This window comes from Scatophagus argus, chromosome 6 (assembly GCF_020382885.2).
Source record: "Scatophagus argus isolate fScaArg1 chromosome 6, fScaArg1.pri, whole genome shotgun sequence".
Taxonomy (NCBI): domain Eukaryota; kingdom Metazoa; phylum Chordata; class Actinopteri; family Scatophagidae; genus Scatophagus; species Scatophagus argus.
Genome location: NC_058498.1, coordinates 12,195,499 through 12,220,087, shown reverse-complemented (window position 1 = coordinate 12,220,087; position 24,589 = coordinate 12,195,499). Strand labels below are relative to the sequence as shown.

General features: G+C 38.9%; 1 protein-coding gene across 1 annotated transcript; it reads left to right on the top strand.

Moving 5' to 3' along the window:
• The first annotated feature begins 6,180 nt into the window (after positions 1-6,180).
• LOC124061201 (guanine nucleotide-binding protein subunit beta-4) lies at positions 6,181-23,997 on the top strand. The gene is made up of 10 exons (XM_046392838.1): positions 6,181-6,405; positions 12,117-12,331; positions 12,755-12,793; positions 13,382-13,488; positions 16,166-16,229; positions 16,721-16,883; positions 17,432-17,498; positions 18,064-18,265; positions 18,836-19,052; positions 19,617-23,997. The coding sequence occupies exons 2-10, from the start codon at positions 12,275-12,277 to the stop codon at positions 19,721-19,723; spliced, it is 1,023 nt and encodes a 340-aa protein (XP_046248794.1). The 5' UTR covers positions 6,181-6,405; positions 12,117-12,274; the 3' UTR covers positions 19,724-23,997.
• Positions 23,998-24,589: the final 592 nt, after the last annotated feature.

Sequence of the window (24,589 nt, the reverse complement as noted above, 5' to 3'; positions counted from 1 at the left end):
TGTTTTTTCTTTTTCTTTATGTTTTTTAAATTAATAGATTCAAGTCCTGGATGTTTGCATCTCCTTTACAGCATTGATTATATGGTGCTTTCCATCTAAAGACCAAAAGAGTTACACATAAAACAACAAATAAAAGGCTTTATGCTTGTGTGGACTGCCTGTGCTATTTTTTCAAAAAATTTTACAGAGAAGGGAAGATGAAGCAACAACAGTCCCTAAAGACCAGTAAAACTCAAAAACTTAAGAACAGTCAGACATGCCAACTGTTTCATTGCAGGCTGGTCATCTTTATAATGTTCAGTTGTTCTGTGTGTCATTTAAATATCACAAGCCACAGATTGAGGCAAACTGAAAATTCCATGTACCATGTACTCTAGGTTAATATGAAGACAGCATTACAATATGTACAGGACAGAGTCTATATTTTATCTTTCACTTTAATTCTGAAGAAATAAACTCTGTCCCTTTAATAGAAATACTACTCCATCTCCCATCCTGCATGCCCCCCATATGCTCACCCTCCCACTCAGCAACTCTCTACCTCATACTCCAGTTCTGTCTCCCCCTCCATTTACTGCTCCTCCCAGCAGCATCTACGCTCTCGGCTGAGAGGAAGAACTGAAACGACAGCGCTCGGTAGTACGACTCTCAATCAGTGCCATTTCGGACGTATGCAGAAAACGTCTGCTTCCTCTGCTATTCATCTGCACTGGACAAAGGTAGAAAAGCTTTAACTGTTTTTGGTGTACATTAGTGTGTACATTGTCTGGTGCTTCCTCTAGATTCTTTTATCTTGAGATTTATTGTTACAGTGTGTTACTGCCAGGCTAATTCTTATATTATATAGTTTGGTAAAATGTCCACAGAGAGATATCCCTACAGTTTTTTGTTTTTTTTGTTTTTTTTTTAAAAAAGTGCCTAAAGAAGATTTTAAATCTGCACTAAAAGCTTAATTTGAATTAAAATGGAGATGGTTATGGAGCCAGGACTAACAGAGGGAGCACTGGTGACTGTTGTGTTTTGGTTGTGGGCTCATCAAATCGATCTATATTTCTGCCATCAGGGATTCTGTCTGGGTTTTAGGCAACCAAGAAGTCATACCGCTGGCTCATTTTGTGTTCGAGACCTGTGGTGCCCCAAAATGTCAAGTCAAAAATAAATGAGGGCTCTTGGTAATAAATTAATAATTATCTGGTGTCATGGTGTTGCAGCTGTAACTGGAGTCATTTGAAAAGGATTGCATTAGCACATCAGGGTTGTTCCTCACTTCCTTTAAATCTTTTACCCCCCATACATGACTTGTGTGATTCACTTCTTTGGAAACTCAGAGCATGTTAGTTCATGCTTTGTGTTGCTTGTTGCACCCCTGATTTACAGAAGTGTCTGGGATTCCCCTGGACTGAAACGCTCTCACTTCTTCTCGTTGCACATTTCCTCTGCAGTTTCTCCCTGAAACAAAAGTTACAAGCTTCAGGCCAACTTTTCTGGTGTTCATTAACCCCTCTATGTTCATTGCAGACATGTAACGTGCGGTTACTTGGAGCAACTTACAGTATATATAATATATATGTTAATATTTATTTTTAACATACATGTCATCAACAAATAACTTGTTTCTAAAATGACCAAGTAATCAGTGTTGTTGCATCTATCTCCACCTCTGCCCCAAAATTAATACCTTGTCAATTCTCCATTGCATGTACATGACTCTGTCCTAATGTATTCATTTGGATAGCAACCAGATTATTAACTAATCAACAACAACAACAAAAAAAAAACCCATTGCCCATTATTTTAATTATTGACTAATTGTTTCATCAATTTTCCAAGAAAAAAGTCAAATATTTGCTGGTTCTGACATAGTGAATGAAGAGTCTTTGGATTTTTGATTTTTAGATGAAAAAAAGAAGCAATCTGAACACATCACTTTAGGCTCTCAGAAATTGTGATGAGCTTCTTTTTTTTTTAATCTTTGGACTAATTGAACCTAATTTGTAAATTTTGAAATGAACCATCCGATTAATCATTGATGAAAACAATTGGCAGTGGCAATCCTACTGGCAATAGTACCTGGCCTTTACCATCAGGCAACCTGACTTCACAATCGGTGTCTTGACTGTTGATAGTGTGACTCCAACACAATGCGAGAAGCATTATCAGAGAAACAATGAGGGCTCTTCACTGAGCTGCCGCTGTGGCAGTCTCTCATGGGCAAACAACAGCACTGAGATTAGACAAGAACCCAACACAAGGACAGAGTATGCTGCTGGTAGTTATGCTCTGGACTGACACACGATCTGAAGTGATCACTTCTGAGAACCTATGCATGAATGTGGTTGTGTATCCTTCTTACACAACCAACCTGCTGCAGATGGTAATGTTCCTAATCTCTCTTGCTTTGGTTTAGATGGGTTAGATGAAGTGCAGTTAGTCACACATTCTGATTTAAGTACAGCAGAGGAAGGTTTTGCTTTCACATTGACACACAGCAGTACATATACTCCAGCCTACGGGACAAGAGTACTAAATATTGCCAAATGGCATTATAATGATCCAACCCAGGGAAAAGGACCATAATGTGAGTAGATAGTTCATCAGCAGTGTTTGACACAAGATGGATCATTTAAATTGGGCCAGTCAAGCCCAAGCTGTGGCAGTCAGCAAGTAAAACCCTGAAACTGTCAACAGCTATTTTCCTCATCACACTGAAAAAGAGAGAGAGAGTGAGTGAAGTGTGGCGAGCTCAGCAAGGCACGCATATTTTAAGTCACTTTGCACTCTTCAAGAGGGCCCTTTTTTCAATAATCCATTATGCATAGCAGCTCTGGCTCTCCCTGGTATTTCTCCTACCTTCTTGACGTCAGTTGCCATTTGTGAGGGTTACCCTGGCAACGGCCAGCCTCCCTGGGAGATGTCTGGTGGATAAGACAGCCCTGATAAAGCCTTTTAAGGTTCTACTGTTGCTACACCTTTTAATTGCCTTTGATACAGTGGAAGTATTACATGGAGGTTGTTGGGGCGCTTCGCCACATGTGGGCAAAAAATGGGAACGTGCAGATAAAAATAGACATTGAGAAGCTACTTCAGATTGATGTCCCATTATCTCTACTTGATTTGATCACCCACGTATTGGGCTCATTTTTGAGCGGTCCTGTGATCCATCATATTAATTCAGTTTCACAGAACTGCTCATTTTTGAGAGGTTCTCTGAAACTGAATTGATGTGATGTGATGGCTCTATTCTTGGCCATGTTGTGCTCTACTCCTACGTTACAAGAAAGACGTGTGCAACCCATTTTAACAATGTTCCATTGTAGTGATGAGGCAGTATGTTAAAACTATATACAGCACACAGCTTATCATTTTGCTTCTGAAAAATAAGCAGATGTAATCATGAGATAATATCAAAAGATCAGTTATCATATAAGCTACTCATGTAAGCCATTAAATCCCAAATCCTCTCAAGCATGGAAACTTCCCCATGCAAACTATTGATTGTCACAGTACATTCAAATGCATTATTCCATTGTAACTTTGCATCTTTCCAAAACATCACATAGCCAACACTGCCTACATGTACCAACCTGTTGTTAGTTTAGAGCCTTTCCTGACACAGTCATAAAGGGATAGTGCAGTCAGCTCTTGTTACTCCTCCCTAAGAGCTGACACCACCCTCACATTCAAATGATTTTATCCAGTTGTCTGACTGTTACCTTAAACTCTGATTGTTGTGCACAACCCATGCCAAATTTGCACTGAAACAAATATGCCTCATTTGTAGGCAACAATAAAGTTGAGATGTACACGATCCTCGCTCCAGGCTCCAGGAGGCTATTTATAGCCTCAACAACATGTGTGTCTTTCTTTTTTCTAGCCTACTGATGTGCTATTTTTACAGTGTCAATTTGCTCCCTCCCTCTCCTTTCAGTTGCCAAGCAATAGGCCAAGGAACCTGATTGGCCAAGGATGTGCTTTTGGACACCTTGACTCTGATTCTCAGCTGGCTAATGAATTCTATCTCTTCAGTGAAGGCACAGGGCAGTGGAGTTGACTATTTCTTATAGTCTTGTGTAAAAGTCAATCTTTGACCCAAAAATGACAAAAGAAATATTATCAAAATGAGCTGACCGTTTGTGACTGAAGTTGAATTGTAGTTGCACTGGACTAGCACGATTTATATCAACCTTTGAGCAATCATTTATGAATTTGTTGAGTAACTTCAGACATGACAAGACAGAAATCCTGAGATGACGTGAGATTATGTCATCATCTAAGTTATGGCAAAAACCTGTTATTGTGTACATTTTGCAATAAAACTGTTCAGGATTTTCAGTACTGATTACAGTGATTATTGTATGTAGTTGTCTCAGATATAGGAGCAGATTTGTGGTTATGATTTTGTACGTATGATCCAACTTCTCGAAATCATATGTGAGGACATTCAGACCTATGCAGTGAGTTATAAACTAGTATAGAAGAATTACCTAGTTCTCATTTTGAGTACAATTGTCCAGAAACATGAATAACACATACATACCTGCATTTGCTAATGTCTTATATTTTAAGGATAGTCTACCTCTAGGCTGCACTTACAACAAACCAGCAGCAGTATACAGAATGCTTCTGTTAACAAGCTAATCTTGAACTTCATCATGTGTTTAGTGGGAAATTGGTCTGACACACCTTAACTGCTACTGTGTGTGTCTTGGCTGTCAGTTAGACTTAATCTGACCCCATGCCACTCCAAAAGGAAACCAAGGGCTGGGCAACTTTCATCTTGCCTCATTGATTGCAGCTCGTGCAGAGATATGGAAAAGCCTATCCCACTGCTCCCTTTCATTGGCCCCATTAAAAATTCATCCTGTCCTAATGGAGAGAGATCCTTTTCAATGAGCCCACTGCAGGCCAACTGTGGTGTGCCGGGATGAGACTTGGCACAGCTGTCTCCTGGCCCTATCCAGACCTTGCACCTAATTTGGATTTTTATGCTTTTTTTGTGGGAGCAAAAAAAAAAAACAAAAAAACCCCCCCAAAAAAACAGATTTATCTTCACTGTTCTGTATTCTAAACTTCAGCTGTGTTATATATAGAAAAAATATTTCTGTAGTAAATTGCATCTTTGTGTCATTTGTTATTTATCTTGATGTAAATAATCAGTTTTCAGAACCCATGATAACATCAGCAAATATTTTGCAAATGTAGTTGATTTCAACAACTCAAAGACATTCAGTTTACCATCACAAAAGACAAAAAACAGAAAACATTTAGTTATTTTTGCTTACAAAATAACTTCAAAATGAAATGATTATCAAAATAGTTGTTGATTAACTATTTATTGCGAAATTACATAATTTCTTGACTAATCTTTGCAGCTGTATATTTGTTCCATACCGAATTATTTGAAGACTGTGACTAAAAATGTCTATACTTTCTTTACATAATGTCAGAAAACAGCTAAATTGCCCATCATAATATCACAGAGCCCAAGGTGATTGTTTTAAATCACTTACTTACAGTCCAAAGCCCAAAGTTAATTAATTTAGAATTATCTAAAACATAGAAAAGAGGGAAAACACACATATCTGAGAAGCAGGAATATTTTCATACTTACGAACTGTTTCATATATGCAAAATAAACAAAGAAAGAAAACATAACTTTAGAATAACGCCCACAGTTCACAAAGTAAAGTCACAAATACTAATAGGTTATATTTATGGAGTAAATTTAAATAATACTGTACTTCCCTCACCTCCAGTTGTCATGCTAATACTTAAGATGCACGACTCTCCTGTTTTTTTTCAGTGTATTGTTATGTGAGCAAGTCAGAAAATGGAATTTTTAAGCAAAAAGTGATTTTAGGTGAAAGTTCATTCAAATCACAACTACAACTACTACTACTAAAGGCTTTATAGGTCTAATATTTTCCTGTATCCCATTCGGTTCCTTTTTGTCGAGGGGGTTGACAGACGGTACCATTTTTCACGTAGGTTACACAACTCATTTCAGGCATTTTCCCAAGCTTAAGTTAAGCGTTATTACCGATTGTTTTAAGTATTTCCTGTAACAAAACGAAATTTTGTAAGGTTTAGATATTTTATAGCTTGGTATATCGATTGAAATCTATAAATATCAATAAATTCAACTCCGCGCACCCCTCAGCGTAGGTTGTTGCCATGTTCCCACTTTCATGGGTGTGGTGATTAGCTTGCTTGGTGAAAATTTTAGTCTAATCCGACCTGAGTTGCGCTCGCTTCTGCCCCTTTAAACCCATTAAATTGTCTTAAAATTAACTAGACTCCCTTTACCATTTCTGTCACAGCTGGGACCATGGTTGTCGTGTGAAAACGGACCGGTGTGACTTGTATAACAAGGACGGACAGAGCCAAAAAAAAAGCCTGTTTCAGGTAAGGACGTGTAGTCTTGTGTTGATATTTTGGTGCTTTTATGCTATTTCCTGCTTTGCTCACGGCGGTTGTAATTTGTTTTCTACTGAGGCTGAGACGCCAAAAATATACGTGGGCTTTATTACTGTCGGTGCTGTGGGTAGCAGTGTAGCTCTCTTGACATAACTGTTCCCTGGCTGCTATTGCCTCAATGCTGTTTTTTTTTTCCTCTAAACCAAGCTTTCCACTGCTGAAAATTCACTGCTATCCAAACGCGGCCTTTTTACAGGCTGTCAAATGACTCTCAGGCGGAACTCTGGAGGAGGGTGGGGGTTTCACTAGAGGGCACATATTCATCTCTTCTCATTTCATACATCCGTTTTCTCATTTGTGGTTGCACGACACCCTGCGTATATTTTTCTTTGCTATTAAATATGCATGCCAGTCTGCCCTCATCTGAGCGGCAACTGGTAGCGTGACGGGGCGCGCGGCTTATACAATTTGTTGCTCGTGACAGAAATGTATTTCCACTTAGATCAGTTAATGAAGATGGTTAATATAGGTTAATTTCATTTAGAGTCTGTACGTGTCCTTAGGATGTAGCCTAGCTAATGGTTTCCTGGCTTGGTTGTTGTTGACTGACGCTCAGTACGTCAGGACACTGGATTCCTGCTGATGTACGATATGCAGTATGAAGTTATAGTTTATACATAAAATGGGCAAGCAGAGAAATATACAGTAATCATTTAGAATATTTATATTACTTAACTGTAATAAACCCTTTAATGCCAGGTAAGGCTGAACGGGTTAATGATAAGTTGATCGACAGAAAATTAATTTGCAAGAATTTTGGTAGTTGCTTAATCATTTAAGCCGGTTATCAAGCTAAAATGCCCAAAACTCTTTGGTGTCAGCCTCTCAAGTGTGAAGATTGTATATGTCCTTTTCGGAGTGCTGCTCAGATAAAACAAGCAGTTTGTAATCGTCACCTTGGGTTCTGTGAATTTGTGGCAGCCTATTTCACATTTTTTTTGTTGTTCATCCAATAGATGAACAGATAATAAAAATAATTGTTAGTTGTTGTCCCACAGCTAGGAAAAGCGAACACTGGAAACATTTTACAACGATTTGGAAGATGAAAGACAATAAATAGTCCTCACAGAAATACTGTTGTGTATGGGCTCGTAGGACTGGGCTGCTAAAGTAATGGTTGTGTGAATATAATGCTTTATTGACTTCCATTTAAATTGTATTGCACCGAGAAACACAAGTTTACGAAATGATAACACGATGTGTGACATTCATATCTTGTTATTGTTTTGTAAAATTCGGTTCGGAACAAACTAATCGAAAATTAACAGAAGGAGATAATGAAGCTTCTGTTTTACGCATATCGAGAGCTAAAAAGTGCATCACAAAAATATTCACGTATTATTGTGACACGTATCGCCCCAGTGCCCTCAAAATCTTGAAATTTCGTGTAACAGGATCATGGTTTGCAACATGGACTAAAAGTGTCTAATTAGGTTCTTGTAGTTTTGTTAGGAATTATGTGTGACTGTGTTATGTGTAATTCTGCAACTGTCTGGTCAAGGTGGGGTAAACCTGTGATCAAATAGGTCATACAGTCATCACACATTCATTCACTGTGTTCATGTCAGTTCTCTGTAATAGCAAGCAAAGTCAAACTTGTTATAATATTGCTGACAAGTAGCGCCATGATTTGTCTCTCATCCTAAGCTTTATCTAAGCCGTTTTGTTATTTAAATGTAATAAGATTTATGTTATTATTCTGTTGTCAGTACTTTCATTACTCACACAGGCCTGAAATGCACATTTGGCCCATTCACATTTGTTGTAATGGAGAGATGTCAAAGTGACGGGGCTGCCACATAGTCGGTTTTCAAAGCAGTTGTGGGGTTAGTGCTTTGCTCTAGGGCACCTGGGCCGTGTCCAGAAGGTACAGTACAATATACAAACATGTATCAGGTGTCAGAAGGAAGATATGTGGACTCTTACCTTACCGGCATCTCAGCAGGTAGTTCCTCCATTCTCCAGATGTTTGGAATAGTCACTGGGTTATCTGAACACGTTTACACCTGGTGGAGCTGCCCTGTTGCATTGAACTTTCACTTTAACACTCTAAACCATAGTGAGCTTCCAGCTATTTGTCAGTGGAGCCTATCGGTACAGGAACTCAAAGGGCAAAATTGGACATAGGTATAGGCTTTTCTTTTCTTTTTTTCTTCCTTTTCTTTTGCACAAGATGTATAGCATTTTTTAAATTTAATCTAATGAGCACATACAACATCCTCCAGCAGTTTATATCATAAATCAAAAATGTGTACAATTGATGATGAATTGTGTAGAAACTGATTTTTGTTCAAGAAAACGACTCAGTGTTGGTTACTTAAGCCTTTACATTGTATTTATTATAAATTGAACACGTTGACAGCAGAGCTGATGAAATATTCCGATCAGCAAAATATATTAAAGGAGCAAAGTGTATAAATATGTCCATCCATCCATCCATTGTCTATACCGCTTATTCGTCAGGGTCACGGAGGTGTATAAATATGTGCATAAGGTAAATCGATTGCGACAATTACATTTTTTAATTCTGAAAATCATAAAAACATAAAAAAAATACTTGTCTGACAAAAACAACATTATTTAGATATTGATAAATATTAAAATTTTACTGTAAACACTGGTGCTCACAGTTGTTTTGATCCGGCTGTTCATAATGTTAATTCCTTACCTTCCTGACCAGTTTGTGTTGTTGGGCCCCTGTGGCTCTGGGTGCAGCTGCACTGCTTGCACCTCCTGCTGCTCTGTTCACCAGTATTTGTCATAATTGAGGCAGATGTGACTGACCTTCTACTTATTTCTACTGTGACCCAGAAGGAGCAGAAAGTCTTATTGACAAATTTAAGGTAAATACACAATATGTTAATAGGAGTTAGGGCAGCATAAGATTTCCATCTAATATGAATCTTCTTCAGGTTTGATGAATCAAAACACTTAGATCTGCTTCTGGACTTAACATGTCCTCTGGAGGCACCTGCTGACATATGGTTGTAGATTTCCTGATGAACGTGAACTTTGACTGAGTCATTTGGGTAGCACAGTGAAGGGACAGTCCCCTGTAAGGATTATATTGTCACAAAACTTTGACAGCTGAGCCAGGTGTGAAACATTGCTTGCATAAAATAAAACAAACTAACAATTTAATAAATCATTTATTATTTTTCATTTAATTGATTAATGAATTCAATTCAGTAATCTCAAAAATTTTCTCTATTATTTGTATGGTCTGTGGATGCTTGGTGGATAAAATAGCAGTGAGTTAATAGTAAAAATAAAGTGATCACTTGAAACCACTTGGGTTTTCAGATCATTTGTCCAAAACCCCAAAATATTCAGATAATTTCAGAGAAAGCCAGAAAATATTCAATTGTGAGAAGCTATAGGCTGCAAATTTTTACAATTACTCAGTTATTAAAAAAAAAAAAACATTTTCATTTAATCAGTCATTTCAGCCCTACCTCAGACTGCATATATTTTTTTCTTAATATGTGAGTGAAGGGATTTTGTGTACGCAATATGATTGTTTTTATTATGGTTACTTAAAAATCATTTAAGTCACGGTTTCAGTTCTCAGTTTGTTCTGTGTATTTTATCTGTTTTAGTGAAGCATTTTGTAATTTTTTTGATGAGAGCTTTACTTGCTGCTTTAATTACTCTGCGAAGATGCCTATTTCTGCCTTTGCGTATTTGTCTTGAACGTACAGTTCAGATTGTGCAGACGTACGTGCAGATTGCAGCTATTTGGTCACATTTCAGACATTCAAGTCTGTTGATAATTGCTGGGATCTTTCAGCTTCAAGCTGACCAAGTTGGATGGGTGGTTGGGTGGCTGGTTGGTGTCAGAGGGCCAATAGCGATAATAGCCTCCCGTCGACAGTCTCAGAGCCCCAACTGTGGTGGTGCCAAGCAGCACTATCTACTGTAGCTGGCAGCCACATACTAAACAATGGGCAGCTCCGACACACAGCTCCGTCTTTGTCGTCCTGATACTGTGCCATCCTCTCAGCCTCCTTGCTGACTTCATGACTCCAGCCACAACTGGAGGAAACACACACAAGTGTGCACTTGAGGTTTACGACTATAAATTGTTAAAGGTAAACTTTAGCCAGTCTTCTTTAAAGGACGATTGATCTGAATGACGGCTTCTTTTAGCTGCAGTTGAATTCATTTAACACAGTCAGGAGTGGCTGTTTTGGTTTCTAAATGACTTCTATTTAATATCTGTGTGTGAACAAGATAATTCATGTGGCACTTTGGCAAATCACTACTATGGTATGTCTGAAATCAGAGCTGCAGGTCTTATCCAGACTTGCGGGGAAAACACAATGACACATCACGTTTCTCTGCATCATCTTCCATTATACCTGCATTATTTTTCACCTCATCTCTCTTTTGTGTTCAGTTGCCTTTCACGTCACAAGCCTCAGGCTGAAAACATTGAAAATATATATTTAGCCGAGTGTAGAAGGTCATATCGTGTGTATTGGTAGTCCACAAGGCGCTTTGTGTGACGTGGCCGATTTTGGAGGCGTACAGTATAATGGATCTATGGCAGTCATAGAGCAGTACCACATCGCAGGCGAGCTGACGCTGAGAGCCTCTCTTCAGGGGAATTGCGTCAGCCGGAGGAGAGAGTGACGTCTCTCCTGGGCAGCTGAAAACATTGCAACGCTCACCATCCCTGATGCCTCGTTAGTGTCAAAGGCTTCTTTGGCTGAGACCAGAGTTCATGATGTGCTGTTAGAGGCATCCTCTCCTGTGTTAGCAGACCAGACCAGAGTCCAGAATAGCTTTACACACACAGTATCTTTGAAAGGCAATCTCGGTGGATGGATATCAAATTGTCTTAGATATGTATTTGCTGAGAATAATGACAGGGTTTTATTTTGCAGTGTAACTGTGCCCCAATAGTTTTAAAGGCTCTGCAAAATTAAAGATAAAGCATTAACAACCTCTTCTTCACATTAACATGTTTGTTGTGGAGAGGAAGAAATGGACTGAAAAGGGAAGTGAAATTTTAATCTCTGAGGGTTACATTTCTGGACAGCACACTGTAAAATGAGGGGTGAGTAGGGGATTGAGGTGTGGGGGGGGTGGTCCAAACATTTATAAGGAGTGTCTAAGTGCTTTGTGACCCACATTCAGGCTCCGCAAGGTAAAGGAAGTGGAAACTTGCTCACGCATACCCGCACACACCAGCATGCACATACACTTATCCCAAACACACATTTAACTAAATGCTCACATAATGTACACTCAGATAAATAGACTGTATTTCTCCTTTGGCCATATTGTCTAATAAACTATCCATATCTGCCTACAGTATACAACACACACACAAGTACACACAATTTCAGGGCATTTTGGGGTGGGCTGAGCAAACAGCACAGCTCAACAACACAAAAGGCTGATTGAGTCAGGAAAGGTCAGAGCCTGGCTCAGATGGCTTTTTGAACCAGACTGGGGGTGTTTGAAGAGCCAGGCCACCCTCCAGGCCCCCACCCTGCCCCACCCTTTGCAGCACCCTCCTTTGGTCTGAACCCATACACACAGGATACCTGTGTTTGTATGATGGTACTTCCCATTTGTCGTTCTCTGTTTGCCTGTTATACTCATAGTATTTCTGTCTCTCTCTTTTGCAGGTGTCAGCTGTGTGAGTGTGTGGTTGTGAGAGTGTGTGTGTGTGTGTGTGCGGGCGTGTGTGTGAGTGCGTGAGCGCGTGCGTGTGCAGGCACGTGTGTTTTCCCAGCTCAGTCAGTATTTGGAGCGGAGTGTGGCCTGAACACATCACAGCGGGACAATGAGTGAGCTAGAACAGTTGCGGCAGGAAGCTGAGCAACTACGCAATCAGATCCGGGTACGGCAACATTTTGTGTCCACGTTTTGTTTATATTTGTGTGCATGTGTGTGTGTTGTACATGTGTTTGCACATCACACGTGTGCCACTTTTATTCACTGCAAACTGTGACTCACGCAGTTTCAGAGAAGACAGTGACGTATTCAGAATATAACTTGTCAGTCAGCAACTTCCATTCTTGCGCACAAATTGGAAATTGATCTTTAAATGTCAGTTGCTGCTCAGTGATTATTCTGTTTCCACTGAGATATTCAGCTTTTGTGATTGGCAATAACTTATGACACATGTTTAAGCACTTATTTAGAAGCAGTTTTTGTTATTTATTTGTTTTAGGTTTATTGTTACTTTTAGCAGTTCAGCAACTCAATAAGCTGTAATTATTCGGTAACCAAGGTGTTTATTAAGATTTTTGTCGTGTTTCAGGATGCCAGGAAAGCCTGCAGTGACTCGACTCTGTCACAGGTAAGATTTATACACAGAACGTTGTGTAAACAATTCATAGTGTATGTTCCTGTGTAACGGTACAAATTTTCATACTCACAATCAAGACTTTCAAATTAAAAACAACATGTCTTAATAACAAGCTGAGGTTTTCCACACAAAAAAGCATTCACTTGACTGAGCTGATCATATACCTATTAATTAATAGTAAAGTCTCTTCTGTTCTGTAATACTTTTAGCCACATGTGGACAATTTTCAGTCTGGATAAGACAGTCTCACTTGGGAATGCCTGCTTTTTTTTTTTTTTTGAGAAAAATACGCTCAATGCCTTCAGTGTAAGTTAACTAATCAAAGTAAAAATGTCAAAACAGACAATAGGATTCTTGCTCGGGTGGCCATCAACCTGTCAGTATATAGAAACACAAATATTACAAAGACATTATATACCAGTAAAAGCTCCACTGTTGGACGGCATTGTCCATTGTTGAGAGATTCTGGCCTATTTTTGCTGCCTCAGCTAGAGTCCACTGTCCAGTGATGTGTGTGTTTGTGATGATAAGGTAAGTGTGTGAGTGTCACTGCTAACGCTTCTTCCTGTGTTTTGGCAGATCACAGCTGGTCTGGACTCAGTGGGCCGGATACAGATGCGGACTCGACGCACTCTCAGGGGCCACCTGGCCAAGATCTATGCAATGCACTGGGGGAGCGACTCCAGGTAGTGTACTTAATCTATAGACAACACAATTACTAGTGAAGAGGACAATAACAAATTAATCTTTTTTTTATTCTGCCACTGTTTTTGTCTTTTATTTTTTAAATCTCTTTATTGTCCTTTATTTTTTTAATTGGCATTTTTTATAAGTTAAGAGGGTACTGAAGTTGTAGTTTTATACCGTCATCAACATAATGTTTTTGAGGCAGTGGTTGGTCCAGGTTTGGTGTTTTCTTCTGCTGGTTATGTAATGTAGGTTTCTGCTGATTTAGTTTGCTTGCTGGGTTGTTTCTATTCAAAAAAGGCTTTTTTACCCCCTGGACACAATGGAGCAAAATTATAAGTGGTCTGTAGCTTACATTCATTATCTATGGTGACCCATTGGGGAGAAGAGTCATAAAAATTGCTAACAGCTTTAAACAGTTGACCACAGTTGAGTCCATTTTCTTTTTTGTGTGAAATTTGTGATTTTTCTCCTAAGCCAGTGTTCATTTTTGATGCCTCTCGGAGACTGTTGAATTTCTAGACTACCAGTGACAGCACAGTGACTGTTGACACTAGTTTAGATTAGTTTATTACTAAACAGCTTGTATCACTGTTATTAAACTTTGAATTCTGTGTTTAATATGTCTGTGTCACTGTACCTTTTTCTCTGTCCATCTCTCTCCCAATGCAATGCACTGGGACAGTGACGGCAGTCCCAGGTGTGGGGCTATACTACTACTAGTACCACCACTGCTACTACTGCTACTACAACTACTACTACTACTAATATGACTAATACCACCATAACTGACTGTCACTACTGCCACCTCCACTACTACTGTACAACTGTCTAAGTGCTAACCCTCACTAAGAGCACAGTAATGATATTCACTGGGCACAGAGACAGACAGCTTATTTAATATTTCTTTAAAGATGCAGTTTGTAAGATCTGAAAATTGTCGACGGTTTCCGAAATCATTATGATTTAAAACTAATCTGTTTTTCTTTCTCCAGACTGTACTAAAACTGTGGCTGCACAAGTTAAATTTTCCCCAAATTAAAACTTACAAACTGCTTTTTTAACTGTTTGCTGCAATCATGAGCACCAAGAACTATTAGTCAAGATTGTGTTTTTCCAATAGTATGCATGCAGCACACTGATCTTTATCCATAGAATATGAGCTGGGAGATGATGCTTCAATAATTAGTTATGTTTTTCTGGTAGTTTTTGTAGTTTTTAGATAACATATAAACCTCTGAAGAGTGTACTACGAAACAAGTTCAACATAGCCAGGCTTTCTTTGTGTCAGCAATAATGAGAATCATGATGGTGGTTATCAGATTTCTTCATTAGCTCCAGCTTCCTGCCTCTCAATCACGAGCTGCCCACTTCAGTCAAGGGGAACAGGTTGTTATAATGTAGAGCTATGAAGAATATGAAAGAAGTATTACAGCAAAAAGCGGCACTGTTTCTGGCAGACAATTGTCGATCAAATTTGTAAGTCAGTGTACTACTTTTACCACAAAATGCACTCTCAGTACCTCCTGTTTATTTCTTATTTTTTTACCATTCAACTTGATGCTGCATAAATGATAAATACCAATCGGTATACCAATACCAATAAGTGATAAATACCAATAGCCTAAGAGATTTTCTAATTGCTGTTCTACCTATATTAATGTACATCTCAGAAATTTTGTGTATAGAATGTATTCCCTTAGCTAAGAATCCAGATTGCTCATAGGGAATATCAACAGGAAAAGAAATGATAGAATTGCTGCTTATAGCCGAATCTCATCTGAACCTCGGAACATAACCTCCTCCAGACCAGTTTGGGTGTGCAGGTGACACTGAAAACTCTGGCTTTAGACTCAGCACACCTCACTAACCCATTAATCTTGTTTCGTAGGACACTCCTCTACATCCATCTTCTATTTAAGCAAATTAGTTTTATCTTTTTTCACCACTAAAACCAGCATTTGAGTTTAACTATGTTTGATTACAAAGCTAAGTAGTGGTATTACCTGCAATTGATGATGCTGTGTGTGTGTGTACTTTTGCACCCTCTGGGTGACCCAGCAGGAGGCCCAGTGTTTATTTTGTATACAGCCACTGACATTTCAGCGTGATGGCTCTCCTCTTGATTGTAGCATAGCACCAACAAACTATTTCCTGTCCCCGGAGAGATGGAAACACCCAGTCAGGATGGGAGGGGAGGGGTTCCAGCTGTTCCTGCATCTGTACGACCTATAACTCTCGCACTTCACTGACTGTTTCTACTTCCTCTTTTCTGCCTCTGTCGTTTTACTGTCTTTTCTTGGTGCCACGCCTCAGCTTTTATTCTTGTGCTTTCCCAACCCCTCAGGCCTCCACCTCCCAGCTGACAGCAGGGACTTTTACATAACTGGGCTAATGAATATTAGATGGAGTGGGACATTAAAAGTGGCTTCGCTGGATAAGAAGACTTCCACTAGGATGGGGAAGATGGAGGGAAATGGGCATAGGGAGAGATTTGACAGAGCTCTTTATACTCATTTAGAAAGCATAGGACAGTAGTCTTCAAGACGGCCAGCTCTCATTGCTTTTAAAGATTCAACTGCATGTACCTTAGATCCTGTTTGTTTGGTTTTTTTTTTGGTTTTTTTTTATGTGTGTGAGCCTAATTCGATGCTGATGTTTTTAATTTGTTTTCAGGTTACTTGTCAGTGCCTCGCAAGATGGAAAGCTAATCATTTGGGACAGCTACACGACAAATAAGGTGAGATCATTGATAATCAATCACAGAATGTAAAATATGTTCAAGAACAGTTGCATTAAAATCCAGCCAAGTTACTTCCCTGCCATCAGATTTCATTTCTCCTTGAGGAAGCTTGACAAGCTGATATCAGCTATCCAGATGCTCCTTTTTACAAGCTGTAATTTATGAATTTGCTTTCTTAAACACAATGCTGTTGTAAATGTGTTGGAAACTGCAAAAAGTCACCTCTCAAATGGCTGCTTTGTGGTTTCCTGGAGGTTCTTTAAAATTTATAATATAATCTGGCTTAGAAAACAGTAAAAGTAATCGCTGTATTTCAAAATCAGTTTACCAAAGAGTACCACTCAGCAGACGTACTGAGGAAATGGCAGAATTTTGTCAACTGATGACTTTTTGGTTAAAATTCATCAGTTTATCTTGAAAGCCTTTGCCTTAACCTCAAAACATTCCTTTATTGTATTCAACAAAGAAACGAGTCTCCTCTTCCTCAGATGCATGCCATCCCACTACGCTCTTCCTGGGTGATGACATGCGCCTACGCCCCCTCTGGGAACTATGTGGCCTGCGGAGGCCTGGACAACATCTGCTCCATATACAGTCTGAAGACCCGTGAGGGCAACGTGCGCGTCACCAGAGAGTTACCCGGACACACAGGTGGGCACGCGGCCAGCCGAGAAATAATGCAAATATAATAAAAATATGATATGGAGACAAATGCCTGAATGTGGAGGGAAATGCTGTGTGTTTTCAACCCCAGGGCTACAGTGTTGAATGAACATGCCCAATACATACATTTTTTTTTTTTTTTAAACAAGTTTTTATTGTGAATATGTAAATTATAGATGCACTCAGCTTTTTGGGCACAAACAAACAAGAAAAAACCCTGAAAGCCACAGGCGTCCAGGAAATGATATTGCTTCTGTTTAGACTTAGACTTAGACTTAGACTTTCTTTATTTGTCATTTGGATTTTCATCACAAACGAAATTTCGGTACAGTGGCTCAAGCATAGCAGGAATTACCGACATATTCTTTTTAAAAGAAAAAAAAATAAAAAAAGTAAAAAATATAATATATACTGCCTTGTTTAAAACGTAAACAAGGCAGCACTGTGAAGGATTGGCACAGTGGTTTAAAAAAAAAAAAAAAAATTGACATGGCAGAGCTTTTGTTATCTGACGTTAAACTTCTGCTTATCTCCAGGTTACTTGTCTTGCTGTCGTTTCCTGGATGACAACCAGATACTGACCAGCTCCGGAGACACCACCTGGTGAGCGACGACACTCAGCTTCCGTCTGCACACTTTAAAGAATTAAACTCTTTACTTGATAGAAATATTGTGCTGATATTATTGTTTCCACACCAACACGGTAGACTGAAGACGCTCCTCCACATTATATAAACATTGCAAGGGTTTCTCGCCAGTATCCCTCCTCTTACTCCTATGATCTTAGACTTGTGCTGTTACTTTTAAAAGCCCTTTATTTGTATTTTACCAAAACCCTTTGCGTTGTCTCTGTGCTACACTTTATAGCTCTGATACATTAGATACACATGACAAAGCAGCCATTGTCAGTCATACACGGGCATAATTCTTCTGGAGTGTTTAGAGATACAAATGGAAAAAGGCTTGTAATAACCCCACTGAAAAAAATTATTAATCCACATAAATTAATGTATATTAATACTGTAAAGTGGTTGTTCAAATAAAAGCATTTGTTGTCTCTCACACACACACACAACCTCCCTGCACTCTCAATGTCCCATCTGTGCCTTCATAAAAACTCAGGGGTCACTTTGTACCTCATACCTCACAAACACCTCCTTTCTTGCAGTGCATTGTGGGACATAGAGACAGGCCAGCAGGCTACCACGTTCACTGGCCACACAGGGGACGTGATGAGTTTGTCTCTAAGCCCGGACTACAAGACCTTTGTGTCAGGAGCCTGTGATGCCACCTCCAAGCTGTGGGACATCCGCGATGGCATGTGCAGGCAGTCCTTCACGGGACATGTGTCCGACATCAATGCTGTCAGCGTGAGTACTTAGCTCACACGCTGCAGAAAGGACGAGCATAAAGGATTAATGGATGGACAACTGCTTATTGATGATGACTCTTGGAATTTAAAAATCTTTGATGAGATAGAAAACTATACTATTAAGAGTTTCATTTGTGTTTCTTTAGAACCCAATAAAATTACTACGTTGTTAGAGGATTTTATTTTTATCTGATTGTAGCAGCATCTTGAAAAAAGTTAAATTATAAAGTACAAAATGATTGAAACCCACTGTACCTTATTTTGAAGGGAGGACTTCTGACTTTTTAGGTCCATAGTTGTCAGATGATGTGAGTAGAGTCAGTGATAGAAAATTTAAAAATCTCTTTGGTGTTTGTTTTGTTGTTTGTTTGTTTTATTGCTTTGTTAGCTTGATATTTGGGCGATTTAAACTGGTGAATGCGTGATAACATCTGTTTCATGTAGCTACACCTTTAGCTTCATTGTCCTCCCACAGGAACAAGTAACACAACTTCTTCAGGCCTGTATTTAAGAAACATGATGATTTCACAATACTTTCCTTACTTCTGCTTGCTTTTGTCTCCTGCAGTTTTTTCCCAATGGAAATGCCTTTGGCACTGGCTCAGATGATGCCACCTGCAGGCTGTTTGACCTGCGTGCTGACCAGGAGCTGATGATGTACAGCCACGACAACATCATCTGCGGCATCACCTCCGTGGCTTTCTCCAAGAGCGGCCGACTGCTCCTCGCCGGCTACGATGACTTCAACTGCAATGTATGGGACACTCTGAAAGGCGAGCGTGCAGGTAAGAGATGTCCGAAGTTGAGTAATTTGTTATTTTATTCTTTTTGTTTGTTTGATTTAAGTGTCAGATGAGGAGGATGTTTTTATTTAAAGAATAGATTAGTTTATGTTAGCTTGTGGATGTGATTATCAGTCATTTTAAATATCAGAACTATGCACTTTAAGACTTGATTTCTTAACCTACATTTACATCTTTGGACATTTGGTATTTCCTTATTCTGTGAGGAGCAAAATCTTTCTTTTTTCTCTCTCTTTAATGTGGATTTGGACCACATGTACCTTGAGGTATAAAACTTGACACAATTTGCATTTGACCACTTTGTTTTCCAAAGTTTGTATTCAAGAAAAGGTGTGTTGTCTTTGTTTGCTTATCTACTCACTGCTGCGAGCGAATTTCACCTACACTTGATTGTGACTCCATTTCAATTCAGTGAGGAAACAATGAAATCATTTAGCCAGTTTCTTCTCAGATATAAAATCAGGATGAGGTTTGGCAGAACTTACACACACTATACGCTGTTGTTTAAGGTATCTTTGACTCTGGTTTATTTTCCTTGACGTCCAGGCGTGCTAGCGGGCCACGACAACAGAGTGAGTTGCTTAGGGGTGACAGAAGACGGCATGGCTGTGGCCACCGGCTCCTGGGACAGTTTCCTCCGGATCTGGAACTAAACAAACCACTTCCCTCTTGTACTCAATCACTGCCCGCCAACTTCCTCCCCGCAACCCCACCCTGCATATCCCAACTCATCTGCTGGGCTGGACCTGCGGGGTGCGCACTATGTCAGGCAAAATCCTCTCACATCATCCCCAGTTCTCCTCTCCGCTGGCGATCTGCCACCTGTGGGAAAGTACTAACTCTTTCTACTTTTCCAAGTTTTTTTTTTTTCTTCACCCAGCTATTTCACAGAAACAGAAATAAGAACCTTCCGGTAGAGTTGTTCATCCAAAAGAATAAAAAAAAAAAAGAGATGAGCTATGAAAACATAAAAGATTTCGCCCAATTATACCAATTCTTTTGAAGGTGATAAACAGTGTCTGTTACATGACTAACAACAAGCAACATGAGCATTATTGTGTAATATGTAAATGTATATATAAAGACAGTATATATATATGTATAGCATTATGTGTGTATATATGCATCATATATGCATATATAATGTGTATGTATATATTTTTGTAGTTCATTTCCCACCCTTGCATTTTTTTTTTAATGATTTTGGGGGTTTTAGGTTTCATTTGAAATGTACATATTCACATTACTACACAACATAATGCCAGAAACACTTATTATATCCTGTGTGGGTACCAGATTTAGTGTGAGACAGTTAAGACACAGCAATGCGACATGACTTTATCTGAAAACGTACTGATTTAGTCAGACCCACTCATCCAGCAGCAAAAGAGGATATAAAACAGTTTTCAACATTATAATTTGGCCCAGTTAAATTCACTTTTCCCATGTGTATGTGTTTGTGTGTGTATCATGGTTACATGCAGTGGGAATATTTCATGCATCTTGTATCTGCACACATTGTGTTCATGTGAATGATGGCTATGATGGTATTTTCCTTTTTATTTTTAACAGCGTGACCCCTGGCATTCCTCACCACAGTCTTTTTATTTTTGAAAGAAACTGTCGCACTGCCAAGGTAGTTATTAGAGAGAGCGCTTCAGAACCAACATGCAGTGTTTTTAAGTCTTTTTTTTTTTGTCTGGATTCAGCTTTAGCTCCAAAGTAGAAACCAGTGAATTTTAGGCTAGGATAATAAAAAAGAAACAGACTTTACTGGAGGCGCTGCCTTTGCCTCTAGTCACATGGATTGTGGTTTCAAATCATCGCCTGCTGAGTATCTGAAGACCACATCCATTCCATGCATATCAACAGATGTGTAATACGATCAATAACCCAATAAAGGTCCTAAACAGAGGCTTTGCATCATAATATTCTCAAGGCCCAGAGAATCTACACTTTTCCTTAAAGTCGAGACGAGCATCTTCAGTTGCCCATACAAAATGAGGCTGATGGAGAGAAGGGCATTGCAAAGAAAGACACATTCTCTGCGAGCAGAAGCCGTTTACGACCGATGAGCCCGTAACGGTGCCGAGGCCTGCATGGACAAATGGTAGAGTGATCATGCGCTATGTGAGGATATTAAAGGACCATAAGGGACAGCAGTGACTGTGTCAGTGGCCTCTGAGGACTAGAGAAGAGATGAAGAGAGACAGAAATGTCTGTCAGAGCTTGCCATGTCATTTTTATCTCTTTTTTTTGTGAAAAGAAGGATCAACAAGTCCTTTCCATCATCAGCACGTTGTGAACTGAGTGTTCGCATTGAACTGAAATCATGTCGTCCACTCAAAAATCACACCAGTGCCACTGCAAGCCTGTTTAAAAAAAAAAAAAAAAAAGAAGGAAAGAAAAAAATGATTTTTTTTTTTTTTTTTTAAGGGTTTAACACTTTCAAAGATTTTTTTTTCTTCACCAAAAACATGTTATGAACTGTTAAATAATGCTAGAGAAGAAAGTACACTCAGTAGAGAACTAGAAACGCACTCACAAGCTGTAGTACAAACTTAAACCATCAAGCACATGTGACTTATTTAGCCCTAGAAGTCGTATCTCTGATTTTGAGTACTTTCTAGTTATGCATCTTCAATTATCTTGGTTCCTCTTAAGGCTTAATTTAAGAAAAAAAAAAAACATAAAACAAATACACACAATGTATGTGAGTTGGACCTATCCATCAGCTGTCTCAGGTGCCTATCTCTAAATATATATAGATATATATTTGACCCACATGGGCTGGATAAAGGAGGGTTTGTGCTCCTGTGAGATGTGGCACTATTGTGATTCCATTCTGCCTTACGATACCATTCATGATAGAAGCTAATGCTAGCATCAACTACAGTAACGTTTTCCTCTTGCTATTCCTTTTTAAACACCGATCAGTAAGAAAGATTGATAATTATTTTTTTCTTTTTTCGTATAGAAGCACATTCTGATACTAGTGAACACTAAAAAAAAAGAAAAAAGCATGCTTACGGGAAAAAAAACACCACGACCACATGCAGCTCCACACTGCTTCTGAAAGCAAGTCTTTTACATCACTTTTTATACAATTCTACTTTCTACTACTACCGTACAGTTTGTAGTATTTATTTAGGTTCAATCAGCTATCGATGAAACCCGTCTTTGGCATACCGTGATTCTCGTGACCTTTACTCTCTTAATGTTTTAGCTGCTTCTACCTGAATTTGCATTAATGAATCCATTTTTTGAGAGAATGTTAAAATTAACAGTTATCGTTTTTAGCCTGAGAATAACTTTGGGGTGTGTAGGATGCGATATGTGTTGCATATCAGTGTTGAGGCGTGTGTGTAGGGGGGAGGGATGGGAATGGTAGGGGAAGGGAATGGGAGGGAGGGAGGGAGGGTGATTTGCTTATGTATGTGGATAACATATAGATAAGTGTTACTTCCTCATTTGTGCCAATGTTATCCGCAGACCCTGAGCTGTGAACTGAAAACTAGTCAATGTGACAAAAAAAAGTTTGCTCACTTTACTCAAGTGCCACTGCCAGCCTTCTCCAATTCCATCCAGTCACATCTGTATCTGATTTCATACCCAAACAGGTGTTTGCTTATATCTGAAGACGGACTTTTGTATCCCAAAGTGTTTTTAAGTTGACAGTGCTTATTAGGCTTAATTTTGTTTTTCAGTCAGTAGACTTTAGACATTCAAGTGTACCCCGTACAAAATATATTAAACTTTTTAGTTTGATGTTTTGGATGAAGATAGGTGGACATTGTTACCATTTGATAGAGCCAAGGTAGCCTTTTCCTCCCATTACCCATCTATGAGCTAAGCTAAAATAGCTGGAAGCTAGTGGTAGCCTTCTAAGCTAACATAAAAGGTATTTTTACTTTCCCACAGTGTCTAATTGTTCCAATAAACCCACCCTGTTCTTTCATTCAGTTGTGAGCTTAAATTAAAAAACTAAAAAAAACACCAAAGCCCTTAACAGCTGAAAAGGGGACTGTGTGTATTACCGACAGTGATATTCAGCAGGCAACCATTTCCTCGCTGTAATTCAGCAGTATTAGCTGCTGGAACCTGGAGTAGTAACACTTCTACGTGCCTGTGCAGTTCACTCATCTAAGTAGTGCTATAGACTCACTAATCCAAAAAGGTGCTTGACTTCATTTAATTTCACATTATTGTTGTGTTTACCTGAAGTCTCCTCCAGTTTATTCTCTCAACTACATGACTGATTGAATCAGCGGTTACAAAAAGAAAAAGAAAAAAAGAAGTCAACATTTTATGAATTTTCCAGTACCAAACTCACAGTCGTAGATACTCAGTTTTTGAATAATTGGAGTGCTTTGTTTGGCGCCATTTTGACAGTCAATCTAAGTTGCCACTGTCACCACAAGTAACAGCTACTAACTTCAAGGAGCAGATGCAAGAATTTCCTCATCTGCACCAGTTCAGGCAGTATCTTCAGGATCGCATTTGCACGACTGTCCAATTCAATATCAGAATATGAGGAGCTGTTTTAAGTTTGTGATAAACATTCAACATGGAGTATAAAAATTTAAATGACACCCCACGACTTGAATTGATTATGTTGCATGATCACCACCACCACCACAGCACCATCACAAAATCAATGCACTGCCCTGTGACTCTACAACCTACTGTTCTGACCGTATGTTTCATTTCAGTTTTATTTATTATGTTTTAAGCCAGTAAAGACCAGGGACTTGGTGCCATGATAATTCTCTTACAGTGCTATTGTGTGAAATTATAATCACTTGTTATGGAATAATTTTTATAGTCTTTTTCACACCAGACCTTTTTTTGTATTTGTACAGTGGCTTGGTGATACTGATATGTTGCCATGAGTTATTGTAACCAATAAAAAGCTTCTAACCAAGAATACACATCCCGGCTGATTTCCTTATACTACATATAAGTGTGTAAAGGACTCAAGCTCTTTTTCAAGTTCATTTAATAACTGTGGAAGACATTCAAAATCACCCATTTGATGAGAAAATGGACTCACTGGCACCAAATAAGACAAAACTGGTTATGGTGTAAGTTCTCCTGTTGGCTCTTAATATTTAAAGAGTAAAAAAAAATAAATAAATTGTTACTGTTCTGGACAAAATACTATGTTTGCGGTTATTTGTCTCAGAGTTTTGACAGCAAAGATTTTTTGACCGATGTGTAGAAAGAAAAAAGAAAACCAAACATTTGTTTGTTTTTAAATCAAAAGTTGATTTATTAGTATTATCTACTGATGCTCCATTTGATCAATTTGAAAAACAATCAAAATAAATTAGATGTTTAATGTTAGAGCTGTAGCAGTATTTATTTTGTTCATTTGTTCTATTAGAAGGCCTACTTTCCTTTCCCACAGGTGGAACATTCAGGCAGATACATGACCTGAAAAAAGACAAAAACCCAAACAGCTCATCACTGATGATGAGGTGGAGAGCTAAAGATTTACACGCTTTTACATGAGGTCA